The sequence below is a fragment of the Plectropomus leopardus genome, chromosome 4, assembly GCF_026936395.1.
Source record: "Plectropomus leopardus strain MGB_pleo_1.0 chromosome 4, ASM2693639v1, whole genome shotgun sequence".
Taxonomy (NCBI): domain Eukaryota; kingdom Metazoa; phylum Chordata; class Actinopteri; order Perciformes; family Serranidae; genus Plectropomus; species Plectropomus leopardus.
This window is the reverse complement of record NC_142179.1, coordinates 25,255,068-25,270,644: the sequence shown is the minus strand read 5'-3', so window position 1 is coordinate 25,270,644 and position 15,577 is coordinate 25,255,068. Positions and strand designations below refer to the sequence as shown.

Below are 15,577 nucleotides of genomic sequence, written 5' to 3'. Positions count from 1 at the left end.
CTTTATCACAGTGCTACACTAAGTAGTTTTGAGAGCAATATTTGAAGACACATTTTAGTTTATTTACTTTTATTATTAAAAAAGACAAACATGCCACACTAAATGGATTTGTGATAACAGCCATATAAAATATTTTTAGATTGTTTACTTTGTTATCATGTAAAAATAAAATAAAAAACTCTTAGGAACTGTTTGGATGCAGGCATTTTTTTCTTGTATTGCTTTGCAGAGCTATTAAACTTCAAGCATATACACAAGTATCGCACCAGGACTCAGTATCAGCAGATACTCAATATTAAATGACTTGGATCAGGATCAGGGGCAAAAAAAAAACTTAATCGGGACATCCCTAATTATTATGGGTGTAGCTTCTTCAAGTCGGTGTGTTCTTTCTCACTCATATACGGGGCAGCATATCAGGCTGTGCCAAACCTGCCAGTGTAGTCTCTGCCTGCCTCTGTGTTTTATAGAGACAAGAGAAATACAGTATTTATAAGCTTTAAAAAAACAATGCACCTAATTCTCTGCTTATTCACTTGGTTCTTGAACATTCTCACACACACACACACACACACACACACACACACACACACACACACACACACACACACACACACACACAAGTCTACTCTACAATAGTGCTCTGTTGTGTAATGACAGAAGTCGGGCAGGTGAACTGTAAGGTCTTTGTTCAGTCTGACCACAGCAGCCTCTCTTATAGAGGAAGGAGCCCAGAGGTTTAAGACTATACCTCTCTTATACTTCGCCTCGGGCCAACCCAGAGCACAGGTTTCCATATACACACAGAAATATAACATTTTCCCTTCATTTACTTTATAATTCATTTTCTAAACATACAAAACTAATCCATATGTTATGTAAATATACATTTGGTGTTCACACACATTATAAATTATTCACAGGAATTCAGTTCGCCGTCTGTCTTACTTTCCGCTGTATCCTGTACAGCATCGACTCTATAACTCTGTTGGCCCAGGATTTAAATTTAGTACGTTTATTATTGCCTCAGGTCCTGCACTGTAAAATATACTGGTAGTCGTGTTTATGTCAATCCAGCAGAAATAGATTTGTGGTCCGGCTTGGATCTCTTGCTATGGTTCTCGAGAGTATTTTGCATTTGACTATAATCATACTTTTTTCTTAGGCAGGTCTGTTCATTGATAAAGGAGTGAAGACCGTCAATGCTAGTGCTGCTGACCCCCGGGAATACCTGTGTCTAGATAACAGTGCCAGGTACGTTTGTGTTTGTGCAGTAGCATTTTACATTTTGAGAAAGTATACAGATTGTTATTTAAACTGTAGAAAGAGATATTAATTACTCTCTCAGATATTTTGGATATCTCTAGTATTTTAATTTGAGTGTATGTAAATAGAGTGTGACATACAACTGGCTAGTACACTATACTGCAGTCTATACTGTACATGTGTTTGCACAAAGTCTACAACTATGCACTATCACAGGGTCTATAGCGGGTGATCATATGCATCACAGTGTACAGTTACACTGTGTAAATATTATGGTATTTCTGGTTTACTAATGTGTTTGTTCAGTGCCACTGTCAATAAAAGGTTTGTGAATTAAGTTATTTATAGCCCCCCGCTGTATATCTACTAGGATTAACCATTGACTGGGATAGATAGATGGCCTTACACTCTGTTACTGCATTTTAGTGGAGGGTCTGTCAGGTTTGTGTTGACAGAGAAAACAAGGCTTCACAGATAGAGTTTCCACTCTCCCTACCCAAATACAGCCCTCAACTAGACGGAAAAACTCTTGCGTGTCCACTGAGACTACTGGCCACGCTCTGTGCGTGTGTGAGTGTATGCATGTGTGCTGAGGTATGAGGGGGAGGATTTTAAATGTTAAAATGTGGACTAAGTACAAATATTCCATGAGAGAGGGAGTTTCCAAAGAATGATTCTCTACAATTTATGTAATCCTCTGACCTTTCCTCCTTTTACCACATTCAGGCTAGCATTTCTCCTTGACCAACACTTTTGTCTATTACAAAATATTTCAAAAACCAACAGCCAGATTTTCATCACATTTGTGGATATTCATTGCATTTAAAGCATAAATACTCATGTTAGAGGAGAGCTTTGGTTTGAGTTGAGTGCTACCATCAGGCTAAAAAAACGAGATTGATCCTTGTCCATTTTTAAAGATTACATATCTCCTTTTCAGTTTCTGCACAAGATATTTCCTAGTCTAATGGGCAGATGGCCATAGACTTTTCCAGGCACATTTTTGCACCCTAGGGGTATAAACCCTTTGTATTTAATGACACCATGTCCTTTTCTGCAATACCACCCGCAGTGTGCATTGTGGGAGGCAATGAGCATTGAAGTCTGCAGTCTCTAGAGCTCAGCAGTGGGGCTTTAGACTTTTAGCCGACTTATAAATTATGTCTTCATATATTTATTGTATGATAATGGCGTTATGATTAATGATGATCAGGTCCATTTGTCACTCAGAAGTCTCCAAAAGTTAAATTGGTTAAATCTATCTTGTGTGTATATGTGTGTGCGTGCGTTGTCTTGTGCATTGGTCTTCATGAGGACCACATGTGCAGAAAAAATAGGAAAAAATAGGTTTGACTTTGTGGTAAGCTTGAAAGCTTAAAATGCAATGAATGTGGTCAATGTAAAGTCAAGGATAATAATAAAAATGTGCGCGTTTACTTGTGTGTTTGTCAGATTCCGACCACACCAGAATGCTGACCCTAGCCGTCCACGGGTGGCGGCAGTCATTGACACTCTGATCTCCTACAAGAACAACGACTTAGGAGCGTGGATACGGGGAGGCGACATCATCATCCAGGACTCTGGGTGAGACGACTCATAGGCCGCAGTGTGATTCGTTTACTGTAATGTCTTTTTAAAGAATGAGGATGTTTCTGATGAAAAGATGATGCATAGATAACAGATATTTCCTTTCTCTTTCTCTAAACAGATTTGCAGACAATGGAGTGGGATTGTCCTTTGCTAGGTGTGCACTTCTAAATCACTCCGTTCCGAGCAGGGTCATGATTTCCTTCAGTCCTGTTTGCTTTTCATCTCTCCCTGCCAGATGAACTTGCCAAAATCCAAGTGTGATTGATAAATACTGAGCAAAGAGCACTTTAAATTTCCCGTCACAAGCATTTCACACTGATTAACATAGTGACATGCACCTTTTTCTCCTCATCTGTCATACCTAAATACAAAAAGGCAGAAACTTTCACAAGCACGTGTACTATATTCCTTTTTGTTGTCAAATGTAAACTTATGTATATGATACGAATTTTTAATTTCTATATGCCCTTATTCCCTTCTTGCTTCGCAGTGATGGCAGCTACCCTAAGGATGAAGGCTCCAGCCAGGAGGTGACACAGTCTCTGTTTGTGGGTGAAAGCCGCAATCGAGGAACCAACGGAGGACAGAATAAATACTGGGGCTTAGGAGGGGCTGATGCAAAGATGAGAACACTGCCTAGAAACAGGTGAGGAAGAGTGGATAGGGAGAGGGATAAGCTGTTGAAAGAAGAGGGAAGGAGAGATATATGTGAGGAATTAGGAGGGGAATCCAAATCAAACTGTGTTTTCTCAGGAATTGCAGGGGATGGCGTTGGAGGAGTTGGCAAAGAAAAATATATCGGGAAAAACAAACAAGGAAGAGAGAGCCAGCAAGGCAATCAGGTAGTTGGACAGATGGACAGCTGCTTTAAGCAGAAGGTAGATGTCTGAAAGGAAGTTCTGTTTTGACTGACTTCCTCCCTGTGATATTTTAGGCAGTTTATGAAAAAGTGTGGTGGCAACACTTGCATGATTTTTTAGAAAAAGATTACTCATTGTAGCATTTGATTACTTAAGAGCAAGGAGAGGCTGTTTTGACACAGAGCTTCCATTAATTTCAGCTGGATTTCACAGTTCCCCTCCTTTGTTTATATTGTTTCTTTTTGATCATCTTTGGAAGGGAATATAGAAGATTTTAACTAATAGTGCCTTCGTCAACAGGTAAACCAAATAATGTTTGACAAGACAAAAAATGTGTTGCACTGACAATGTTGTAGATTGGACTTCCATTATGAGGAAGTTTATGGAGTGTTTTTGTGCTGTGATGCCATGTCGGACTAAGTGGACAGCCCCAATTAGACCAGAGTTATGAGCTTTATATCCCTTCAGGGTCTCCTCACAGTTCTTTCTTTCTCTTTCATTATAGAAATTGTTATACAACGAGGAGAGCAACATAAACAAAAGACTGGCAAATAGCTGTCTTTTTTTAGGCTCAAGAACTGGGTTAATGTCAGTTTGTGACCACTGTGTACTACTTTACAGCCTTTTTACAGGCCTTCTGACCGCACTTTGACATCTGGCTCAGTCAGCTTGTCTGCCGTCATAGTGGTTACCGCTAGACACTGCTGACACTGCTGACACTTTTTTTTTTTTTGTCTTGCCAGAGAGAAGATAATTCCACTAAATGTATGAATAATTCGATCCTTTAATTAAAGTTCTGTACTGTTTCATTAATAGCAATGACAGACGACTTAGATCCTTGTCTGAGGGCAAGTAAAAACTAAAAAAACACAGTGATGTAGGGAAAATTTGTATTTTTTTCCCAACATGGGGTGCACATATAGTTATTATCTAAGATCTTATTAACTTTGCCGACCTAACTTTTTCCATACATATACAGTAATTGTTATTGGTGCGACACACTATTAGCACTGGAAAAAGGATCATTTTCAACGATGTTTTTCTTTATTAAGACTATGTGGTCTGTCCTTTATAAGCATATGTTAATATAAAAATTAACCACTGTTTTATATTGTCTATACTGTCTATATTACTAATGCTAACATAGTTGAAGTCATTTTAAGGAGAAAGCCTAAGGAGAAATTGACTCAAGGCCCATATGACGGAGAATTATGGAGCATGTCATGTGTGAGGCAGTTGATATCCTGATCCCTCGTGAGCTCATGGCCTGGCTGAAATGTGGAAGTTTTTACTGACATGTTCCTCTGAAACTCCGTAAAATTTCACGGGCTTTAGCTGGTCCATGACTAAAACCTGTGGTCATCCATTTGATAGTCCTTTACTGTGTTTAGTGCTTCATCTGTATTTACTCCCATTTATTTATTGATGTCAATTGACTTGACTGATCACGTATTATTGCCTCTCCATCACCAATGCAGGACGTTTCCAATCCGAGGTTTCCAGATCTATGACGGTCCGGTGCGGCTTACGCAGAGTACATTTCGGGGATTCATCCCCACACCAGAGCGTTACACCAGTGCAGTGGGATTCAACCTGAAGAACACTTGGCAGCTCAACCCACGGAACAACCTGTCCCAGCTCAACTTCCACTCCACTGTGAGTAAACGTCAATTAATGATGCATCTAGATACGCTGTACAGTCACTGTGTTGATATCAGAATTGCACAGACAAATTAATATGCAGTTGAAATACAACTGTTAACACTCAGACTGAGGGTCAGCATAGTGCTGTTTATAGAAAGCCGTCCAACCCTACGCTTGCATACATTTTATTTACAGTATTATAGCATATTGTGTCTTATAGTATAGCTTTGTTGAAATCTTGTTGAAATGACCGTGTTCTATGTTCTGTTATTTCTGAATAGCAGACTGCTGCTATAGATAACTGACCATTGTTTTGGACACAGTAAAGTAATTTTAAAATCAAGAAACTCTTTTTCAAAGAAATAGTTTCTATCACATAATTGACTTATTTATAAGTGACCATGTAATAAGCAAAACTCTCCCCTTCAGAGTGAGTTAAGACCCCCCGCTTTTCCTCAGGGTCCTGTGTCAGCCTGTTAAGGGTTCATTTTGCAATAATGACTCATTCACTGTAAATTTTTCCCCTACATGTTGTATTTGTGATCTGTCTTTAATAATTTTATAATAGCTCATAAAAGCCAATGACTGACACTTTAATAACAAGTTTCACCATCAGCTTGTTGTGTTTGACCTTATCTTGAGGTCATGTGAAATTTTAGGTTAAATCCTCCAATGTGACTGTTTTGGTCCAGTTTTCAAAATTTGTTTTTAGGTCAGCTCTTTTCCTTGGTCTCTCTTCCTTCCTCTTTATATATGTGTCTGATTTATTGTGTTTTTAATGGTTTGCAGATTCGCTGCTGTTAGGAATGCAATAGTTGTGAACACTCCTTGGATTGGCTTTTTTTTTTTAATTTATCTTAGTGTTTACTCTCTCTCTTTCTCTCTACCTCACTTTATGTGTCCATCTTTGTGGTACAATGGGTCTGACTGTTTCCTCTTTAGCATTTTGCTCCTATTTGTTCTCCCCCCCCATAACCATCCCCTTAAATTGTTTTGATTATAACTGAGATCAGATTCAAGCAAGTATTTGAATTAAGTGTTAATTAGGAAAGAAAGGAGAAGGAAAGGAGACCCCTCTCACAGTCAGACCCATGCAGAAACTTGTAAATCACTGGCTCCATCTTGTGGTTGTATAGTACAATGCACTGCCTTTGCTTGAATATGATGTTTAAAACTCGTTTTTTCTCTGAATTTATTTGTGTCCATAAAATCTAATCTCTTTAACCACAACGTCATTGCTATAGTCCTCGTAAAGATACAGTTATACTTTTCAGTTCCCTAAGTACAATCCCTACAGACTGTAGCTCCCAAACTCTTACAACTGGTAGTTGTAATCAGATTTCTACCTGGCAAACCATTTAGAAATGATAGTTGAGAGATGGATGAAATGACCGGTGTAAGAGGGACCATTTTAAAATAAGAACCTCTGTAAAAAGCCAGCCATCTCAGACTAATGCCTTGTTCTTCTGCAGCGCTTTTAAAATCCATTGTATGTCAGAAATTTAAAGACAAAAATCAGGCTTTTATATCCCTGTTTCCCAAAGGAAAAATATCTCATTATAGAATTCATAGAAAGCCTATCGTTACATTATGCTGATAAAAAATAATTACTGGGTAAACAGCAGCTGCTTTGAGAGCGTACTCACCAAACAAACATTCCCCAGAGGTGACGCTGAAGCAAAGCAATAATACCCTGAAATAATACATAGTGCTAAAGCATTCATGCAGGCATTCACAGCAGTCTTTGCAAATGACATCCTCAGGTGGATCTGCGGACGTTCTTTGGTCGCCCGGGGCAGTGGTTTGAAGAGAACGACCTGGACGGTGACCGAAACTCTATCTTTCATGATGTGGACGGGTCCGTCACAGGCTATACAGACACTTACGTTGGCAGAGCAGACAATTTCCTCATCCAACATCCTGGCTGCGTGAACATGTCCCAGTGGAATGGAGTTATCTGCAGCGGCCGCTACTCTCAGGTACATCATGTCAGGTTCTCCACCCTATTCTAACAGCTCTGTTCTGCTAATGTGAAACATGCACTCTACCATGTCGTCTTCTCCTCTTCAGGTGTACATCCAGACCCAGGGAGCCCCCAGCCTTAGTTTATCTATTTGCAGAGATGAGTACCCTGAAGCTCCTCTGGTGCTGAGGGGGATTAACAGCCAGGGGGCGCCATCTCAGCAGTACCAGCCTGTTCTGATGATGGAAAAGAGCTACACTCTGCACTGGAGCGGACCTGCACCCAGAGAGGTTGTCCTCTCTCTCATCAACTTTGACAGGTGAGTAACAACAGCAGTCAGCAGTGTGCGTGTGCATGCATGAGTGTGCGCTTATGGTGGCAAAAACAGGTGTGTGTGTGTGTGTGTGTGTGTGTGTGTGTGTGTGTGTGTGTGTGTGTGTGTGTGTGTGTGTGTGTGTGTGTGTGTGTTTTAACAGGAAAATGAGGGTATATTTTGAGATGACAACACCGTTGCTGCATTAAATGAGCAGTTTTTGTGGATTGTGTTGATCACATTTATTAAGTGTCCTAACATTTTTTTACTAGTTTTAAATGGTCTTGGGGTAAGCCCTGTATCATCTCTCTCACTTCCTCTTTCTCCCACTCAGAGATGACTGGGTCCTGGTGGGACTCTGCTATCCATCCGACACTACCTTTCAGATCATGGCCGATATCAACGACAGACAAAGCAACACCTTTGATGACCTCACAGACTATGGCACTGTGTCATCCCTCACAGAGCTGGAGAGGAGACCGATGGAGAGGAAGTACTTCTTTGACAGAACTGTTGGGTGAGAGAGCAAAATTCAGTCTTCTACGTTGCAGTTTGCTCAAAAACAAGTATGTTAAGCCTTAAAAGTTTGATTTGATTTTCTGTTCCTGCCTTGCAATGACCTACGATTGTCAGCCTTCTCACATTGACGGCTGAGCAGGCTGAAATGGATCATTCCTTTTTGTCTCTCTGAGGCGCTGTGGTTTCCAGAACTTTATTAAACTCTGGTTATTTCTCCTGTTCTCCACCCAGGTTGTTGTGGCTGTACCTTCGGGCTCGGCATGGTCGCGATGGTCACAGCTACTGTTCTGCAAAAGGCTGCGAAAGAGTGAAAGTCATGGCCACCACGTCGTCCAAACAAATCTGTAACTGTACCACCAAGGCCTACCCCAAGTACTCCAAGAAACCCTCAGCAGTGGTGCCTATGCCGACCCTCAATGCACAACACTGCAAAGGTTGTGGTGCTAAACAGGTATGTTTCTCTAAATTTATGATGACTTTCGTCACAAGCCACCACTGTTGACAAATGTGTCTGTGTTTCAGCTTGTGTTTTCCAGTGAGCCATGGACGTCCTACCTCCAGACACAAGTCAAATCTCTCAGCAGCAAAGAGCAGCAGAGAGGAGATAACAGCTCCTTTATCACTGTGAGCACGACAAGCCTCAAGTTCAACAACACATTCAAGCACATTACCTTATGTATATGACTGAAGCTTGATATTAAAGGTTGATTTGACCTATTTATGTCTTGTTATCTTTGATACAGGTGAATGAGGTGCCCATGGCCTTCTCTCAGCCTGGGTACTTCCTGGTCTCAGTGGATGCCTGCTCCGGGAAGGTCACGAAGAAAACCTCATTTGCCAAGATGGACACCAAAATGGAACAGTACCTAAAAACTGGAATACCAAAGAGGTGAGCCAGGGAAAATAAGATAAGACCACTACATTTGCATATCTGACATGGACCTACAGTGGTATCGAAGACTAATGCTGGGTTCACACTGGATGCAGAAGTGCTGTAACATGTTAATCATAGCCGAGAAGTGCATTTCTCTGCACTGGTCAGCAAGAGAGTCTGCTCCTCTGCTCTTTTCTAATCATATGTAGAGCTCTGTATCTGCTTGTGTCTCTGTCTGTGTGTGTATGGGGGTGCATATTTATCATTTATTGTAATCACATAATTTATGTCACATCTAGTATAGCCTTTACATCGTTTATAACAGATTATTAGTTCATTTTCCTGCCAGATTCGTTAGCAGCTCACTGAGAAAAAGACCAGAAACTGAAATTATTACTGCAGATAGTGTGCCTGCTGCAGAGCTCAGGGCTGTGGTGCCTCCAGTGTAAACAGTCCAGTTACTCAACACAAGTGCTGAAAGGAAGTGGTCAGCACTCCGTGGAAAATCAGCACACTTTGCGGTACTTTGACATCCGGTATGAACCAGGCGTAAGATAAACTGTCCTATTTAGTATAAATAGACAGGAGCCCAGGTTAGCAGAATTCAGCACATCTCTCTTAATTTACAGATGTGTTTGTTTCTCTAACAGGTCAATAGTGCTCATGGCAACACGAGGTCAACCGGACGGCCTGGTTGGTATAGCACCATATCTGGTCTCCTTAGGTATGGCCAAAGCTGCTGACCTGCACTCTAAAGGTTAGTAAAATATGAAAAAATATTCCTCCGTCTTTATCTGTTTAGTCACTTTATTTCGGGGCAAAGTCTGTCCTTCTCATGCACTTTTATTACTACCTCTCACTGCAGAGAGTCTGGCACTTTGGGGTTTCCAGGGTGGTTCTTCAACCCCTCCGTGGGTCTCGCTACAAGCCGGGCAGGGGGATGAGTTCCTGGGGCTGCAGGAGCGCTACTTGCCTCTGGGTTTGGAGGCATACGGCTGTACGCCACCTGCAGCTCAAACGCGCAAAGACCTGGAGCTACTCAAAATAGCAACAGGACTACAATGACCCATGTGAACTATACAACTTAACTACCCAGAACACTTGCACACAGATACACAAACACACACAACCAGCTGATGAATGTGAACTGCTGAACCTTTTAATTTATTAACAATGGCAAAAGATGTTTACCGATTTCAAGTGGAGAGAAGGTATTTTATTATATACGGGGTGAGTATTTTAGTGATTTTTGTGTATGTGTGTGCGTGTGTGTAAGTATGCCTTGGGGCCGTTGAGTCAATGCACTTTCCTTTTAAAGACACAACTTGCCTTATCAGCCAAAGTGATCAAATGGAGCATTGCAATAACTCAGTTGTTTATCTTGAAACAGAAACAAAAACAAAAAAACCTTTAAAATCTACCTACCAGTCTCTTATTTATTATGTAGTAAATGAAAACAGAATGGATTGGATTGAGTCTGAAAACAGAACACAATGCATTAGATACACGACGGCCAGAAGGAAATTAGGAAAATAAATTGCATTGTCCCTGAAATGAGACCGTGTTCGATTGGAACAGAAAACGAAACAAGGTGGATTAGACAAGCTCAGGTCAAAGGGAAGTGATGAAAATAAATGCCATTGTATCTTAGAATTAAGCAGCAATATTAAGCCAAAAATGAACATTTAGTGCGAAACAGCCAGTGGGTTAGGTGTGTTAGCTATTTTCATTATTTGATGCAAAACACCTCTATTTTTTTAAACAAAGTCACAACAAGCCATATTAAAATTTAAATGGTCAAATATACATATGGTAGTTTGATGTAAAATAAATCTAGCTATCTTGTAGGACTGGGCATTTTATTTATATTATATCAATATCATGATATGAGACTAGATATCTTATATTTTGGATGTTGTTATATTGTAAGTGTTGTCTTTTCCTTGTTTTAAAGGCTAATTTACAGTACGGTGATGTCATTTTCTGAACTTACCAAACTGGTCTAGCTGTTATTTCCCCTTACCCACTTAGTCATTATATCTGCATTACTGATAATTATTTACCCAAAATCCCCTTTGTGTAAATATTTTGTCAAAGCACCAATAGTCAACCCTACAATACTACAATACTGTGGCAATATTGATATTGAGGTATTTGGTCCAAAATATCATGATATTTGGTTTTCTCCATGTTGCCCAGCTTTACTGTCTTACTGTCTTTCTTTAAATAGATAAGTTACTAACATGTAGGCCATTACTCTCTTTCACCACTCCTTACACACATCCTTTAGCTTTTTAGCTGATGTCTGTAACAACTGAATCTGTAACTGGAAAACCTCCTCTGATCATCGTGCAGCTGTACAACATAAGACTTTAAGCACCTTTTTTTATGGATTCCTACATGGACTTACTGGATCTTGTATTTCAGATTTTTATTTATCTCTTCGCAGTGACGGTGTCTCAAGTGCTGGCCACATGTCCTGCACAAATACTTTTGTTGAATGTTTTACCTTTCATCTGCCTCAGTCATGATCTTTTTATGTGCATTATTGCCAAAACCGTGTTTAGATAGAATACAGGGTGCCTTTTTTTAGTGTTGGTAGCCTGACTGTACAGTAATGAGCAGCAAAATGCATACAGATCATATACCAGCTGTAAGGCGGAAGGCTTTATGTTGTGACTTACAGTATATTATCTTTTAAAGGGTGTTTGGATGTGAGCAGGGCTCCCCCACTGAGCAATGATAAATACCTATCTGTGACTGTGTGTTTGTGTGTGTGGGACTGTGTGAGTATGTGACTGACCGTGTGATACGGAGAGAGATCCTCTGGAGGACAATGACCTTGTTGCCTTTTAACCACTCTACTGTTAAAAAGAGCAAATGAACAAGTAAGAAATGTTTCCAGCCCCTTGCCTTTTGTTCAACTGATGCTTTGAAGATGCACAACCAGAGTTCTTAATGTTTTAAATAGAAGTGAGCTTTGTAAATACGGTGTTTAATGTTATAACTCAAACTGTATATGTAATGGAAATGTCAAATAGGTTGTCTATTGTGTGTGTATTTACTGCATTTTTTGTTCATTAGAAAGAAATTAAGCTGATTTGTTCAACATGGACACTCAGCATTTGTTATGAAATTTGCCAATTAAATAAACATGTATGCTTTGTGATAAAATCCGATTTTTATAATTTCCTCCCCCAAGCTATAGACATGTGACAAGCACATATATTCAACATATTTGAATTTTTTAGCTTCAGTTATATACCTCCACCGCTTGGGGGCACCCTAGTATTCTTTAGGAAATCCACTTTAGAATACATCTTGGTACAAATTCACATTTTTCGTATCTGAGATGCTGGAATGAAGTCGGTATTGTAATTGTATACAGTGTATAAGAAATGTATGTAAGACTTAGAAATGTTTGTAACTTCTGGAATGATAGTATTAATTTCAACACACCAGCTGCCAACACAGAGACTTGCCGGAGGAAGTTTTAATGAGCCAAAGTAAACATCATCTGTTACACAAATAAAACTATTAGATTAACAGTAAGGAAAAAAGGATATGGCAAGATGGTTTACAGCTTTTGCTACTAAACATTATGGAACAAATTAAAGTTAGAAATGTATGAATTTATCATCCACTAGACACAGTTGATCCCTTAAGTCAACAGTTAGGGCAAAAAACCAGCAGCAACATATGCAAAGTCGTACAGGTTTCACCAACCTGCTTCATCAAACCAGACAAACACAGCTGCCGATATCCCTGTGAGACTGAATTTGCGTGTGTGCTGGTGTGTGAAGATCTTTGAAAAGAAAAAGATATAAAACCTGTCACTGTCTAAAGAAATATGGTGCAGTCCTAACAGACCACAGCCCACCATATGGCTCAGATAGTGATTTTACTTGTCCATAAAATGTTCTCTGACCATGAAGACTGAGTGCTCCCACACACTTCACACCATTCTGGAAATGAGCGAGGACAGACTGGTGTGACACACTTTGCAGGCAAAACGATGCACGGGAGGACAGCAGCTCCCTGTGACACCAAGGCATCTGCCATTAGGAAAAAAGAAAAACAAACATCCTTCTCATTGTTTCACACCGATTGTCTCTGCAGAATCCCGTGTTGCAGGTCGGCCAGGACATATTTAAACATTCACATTATAGGTGCAGATAGTGAGAATATTTCCAACAGCTCTGCCATAGCTGCAGCATATTTCTAAAAGTTTGTGTAGGGTTATATTTGTGGCTCTCTTTTTTTTTTTAATCCTTTGATGATGATGATGTTTCTATATCACATGGATGGGCCGTGCGCTCTTCACAGCTGAGTTTAAATTATGTAATACTCAGGCTTTTGAACTGTGCAAATACAATTAGAGAAATGCCATGGCTAAAAATATGACACTGTAGAGGCTTGTGTGTGTGTATGAACTGGAGAGTGGGCGGTAGCCCTTAGCGTTATATTGTATATTGTTTTCATGAGAAGGGTATAGCTATAGCAACAATTACATGTACTCCACTTTGTGGATTTCCTCAATAGATGCTTTAATGTTTTTTATTTATATATTTTTAATTTTCTTACATGTGAATAGGATGTTATGCCTTCATTTCATGTCTTCACACTGATTTATTGTTTTGCAGCAAAACCAAACCACAGATTAACAACATGACATACTAAGATTAGTCTTAAAATCTGAATATGAGGGGGGTAAACACTTCAAACTATACAGTCCTGAGGGTAAATTGTCTTGCAGGCACGTAAAAACATTGAACACATAGAAATGTAGGAAGACAGACTTAGGAACAAAAAATATAAAAAAATCCTGAATACAATATCAGGTTTAGCTTCTCATTTCCTGTTTTATTGATGCCCTTAAAACCAATATAATAAATTAATAATTATTCAGTTACAATTGAAAACACCTCTGGAGTCAAAAGCTGAGATGGCAGTCAATGCAATTTTGTTAAGCTAGGCTAGTTTTAGCAGAACAGAGTGCTCCAGGGATGATTTTTTTCTGTAGGCCGAAGCAGAGGATAGCATTGTCTCAGTTATCTTGTGGAATTTTTCTGTTGAATTTTGGATTATTTCAGAAAATGAGCTCTGTGGCAAACAAAGGTTTATGATATTTACACATTTTGTTCAATAAGATAATCTTCACAAACATGCAACACTTTCAGAGACTAAATGTTATCATCAGAAGTATCATCTACTATTTGTGTGGATAACAAGTTAAAGTATCACAGATTTGTTAATCGTCGCTGATTTATATCAACTACAAGAAACAGCTTGGGGTGGAAAATAGGCTAAATAAATTAAAGCTAGCCAGGGGGACGACTGTATGTTCCCAGGGGCCTATGTCTCTTGATATAAACTAAGATTGTAAGCGTTTGGTAAGAGTTAGCTTTGCAGTTTAAACTGCAAAAGAATGAAAGGATATGGATGTTTTTCTGTATGTTACATTATAGGCAACTGGATTTGCTGGAGTATCTTCACCTCTGACCCCAGTAGCTTCATCTGTTCTAACAGATTGGTCAGGAGTCACCGGCTTTCAGACCTTGTGTGGGTGTCAACCCAGAGTCGTTCAGGTCACATGTGAAATCTGAGTTTTTGAGTGGTTGAGGTCACATGTGAGTCATTGACCCACCCGGCCATCATGTGGGCTGTTAAGGTCGATGACCCATACGGTGAAGAGCTCACATGTGACCTCAACGACTCTGTAAGGGTTTACACCCACACAGGGTTTAAAGCCTGCAACTCCCAACTAGTCTGAGGTGAAATGCCTGCAAGAAAGTCAAGCAAGTCCAGTTGCCTACAATTTAGCACCTAGAATTACCATGATCTGGGTGACTGAGAATCTTCGCCAAGATATGGATGTTTCAAGTGCAGTTTGAATGGTGAAATACTTTCAGGGGCTGTGGCAGTATCAATTTTTAAAGGCAAGAAAAATGTCTTGCCCACAAATTTGAGGCTGTAGGTTTCAAGTAGCATAAGATCAGTAGGCTATAAGCTGTAGGTGGGCCATTTCAACATACATTGAACATTTGACCTGTGGGGTAAAACATTGCTGAGAACATAAATCCCTTTGAAGGGGTCTCATTAATGAGTCATAAAAAGAGGATATTGAGCTGGGGAACATAGACCCTGGGAACATAGATACACCCCCCTAGCTGGCCCGTGGCTATCTCACCAGCGAGCTTTAACCTGGTTTGACCTGCTTACTTTGACTGGTTTGATTTGTTGCGTTTTTTGTACTAACTGTAACCTTAAACATGCTGTTTTCTTTGAAATTATACATTCATAGAGCACAAAAAAAACATTTAGACAAATGTCAACAAGTCAGATTTTGGTATTAAGTGAATTTTAAGCAATATACTGTGCACCTGTCTCAAAAGCTGACATGACCACTGGCTGATGTTTGAAAGAAAAGCGTCCTGTCTTCCTGCCTTAGATTAGTGGATTACTGGTGTGAGCTGTTCATGTTTGCATATAAATGAAATGTGTGTTCAGACCAGCAAATACTCATTAGCTGAGTTCACCCAGGGGCT

The 15,577-nt window shown here is 39.8% G+C and overlaps 1 protein-coding gene across 1 annotated transcript in view; it reads left to right on the top strand.

Annotated features, from left to right (window-relative positions):
* cemip2 (cell migration inducing hyaluronidase 2) overlaps window positions 1-12,203 on the top strand; it is a 31,965-nt gene extending 19,762 nt beyond the window's left edge. Inside the window, exons 12-24 of the mRNA XM_042488029.2 lie at window positions 1,166-1,254; window positions 2,719-2,850; window positions 2,975-3,010; window positions 3,347-3,502; window positions 5,195-5,372; window positions 7,124-7,339; window positions 7,431-7,642; window positions 7,971-8,153; window positions 8,387-8,606; window positions 8,678-8,779; window positions 8,899-9,044; window positions 9,680-9,786; window positions 9,895-12,203. Coding sequence (XP_042343963.2) covers window positions 1,166-1,254; window positions 2,719-2,850; window positions 2,975-3,010; window positions 3,347-3,502; window positions 5,195-5,372; window positions 7,124-7,339; window positions 7,431-7,642; window positions 7,971-8,153; window positions 8,387-8,606; window positions 8,678-8,779; window positions 8,899-9,044; window positions 9,680-9,786; window positions 9,895-10,094 — 1,977 coding nt within the window. The 3' untranslated portion in view covers window positions 10,095-12,203. The remainder of the gene's footprint in view (window positions 1-1,165; window positions 1,255-2,718; window positions 2,851-2,974; window positions 3,011-3,346; window positions 3,503-5,194; window positions 5,373-7,123; window positions 7,340-7,430; window positions 7,643-7,970; window positions 8,154-8,386; window positions 8,607-8,677; window positions 8,780-8,898; window positions 9,045-9,679; window positions 9,787-9,894) is intronic.
* The last annotated feature ends 3,374 nt before the right edge of the window (window positions 12,204-15,577 follow it).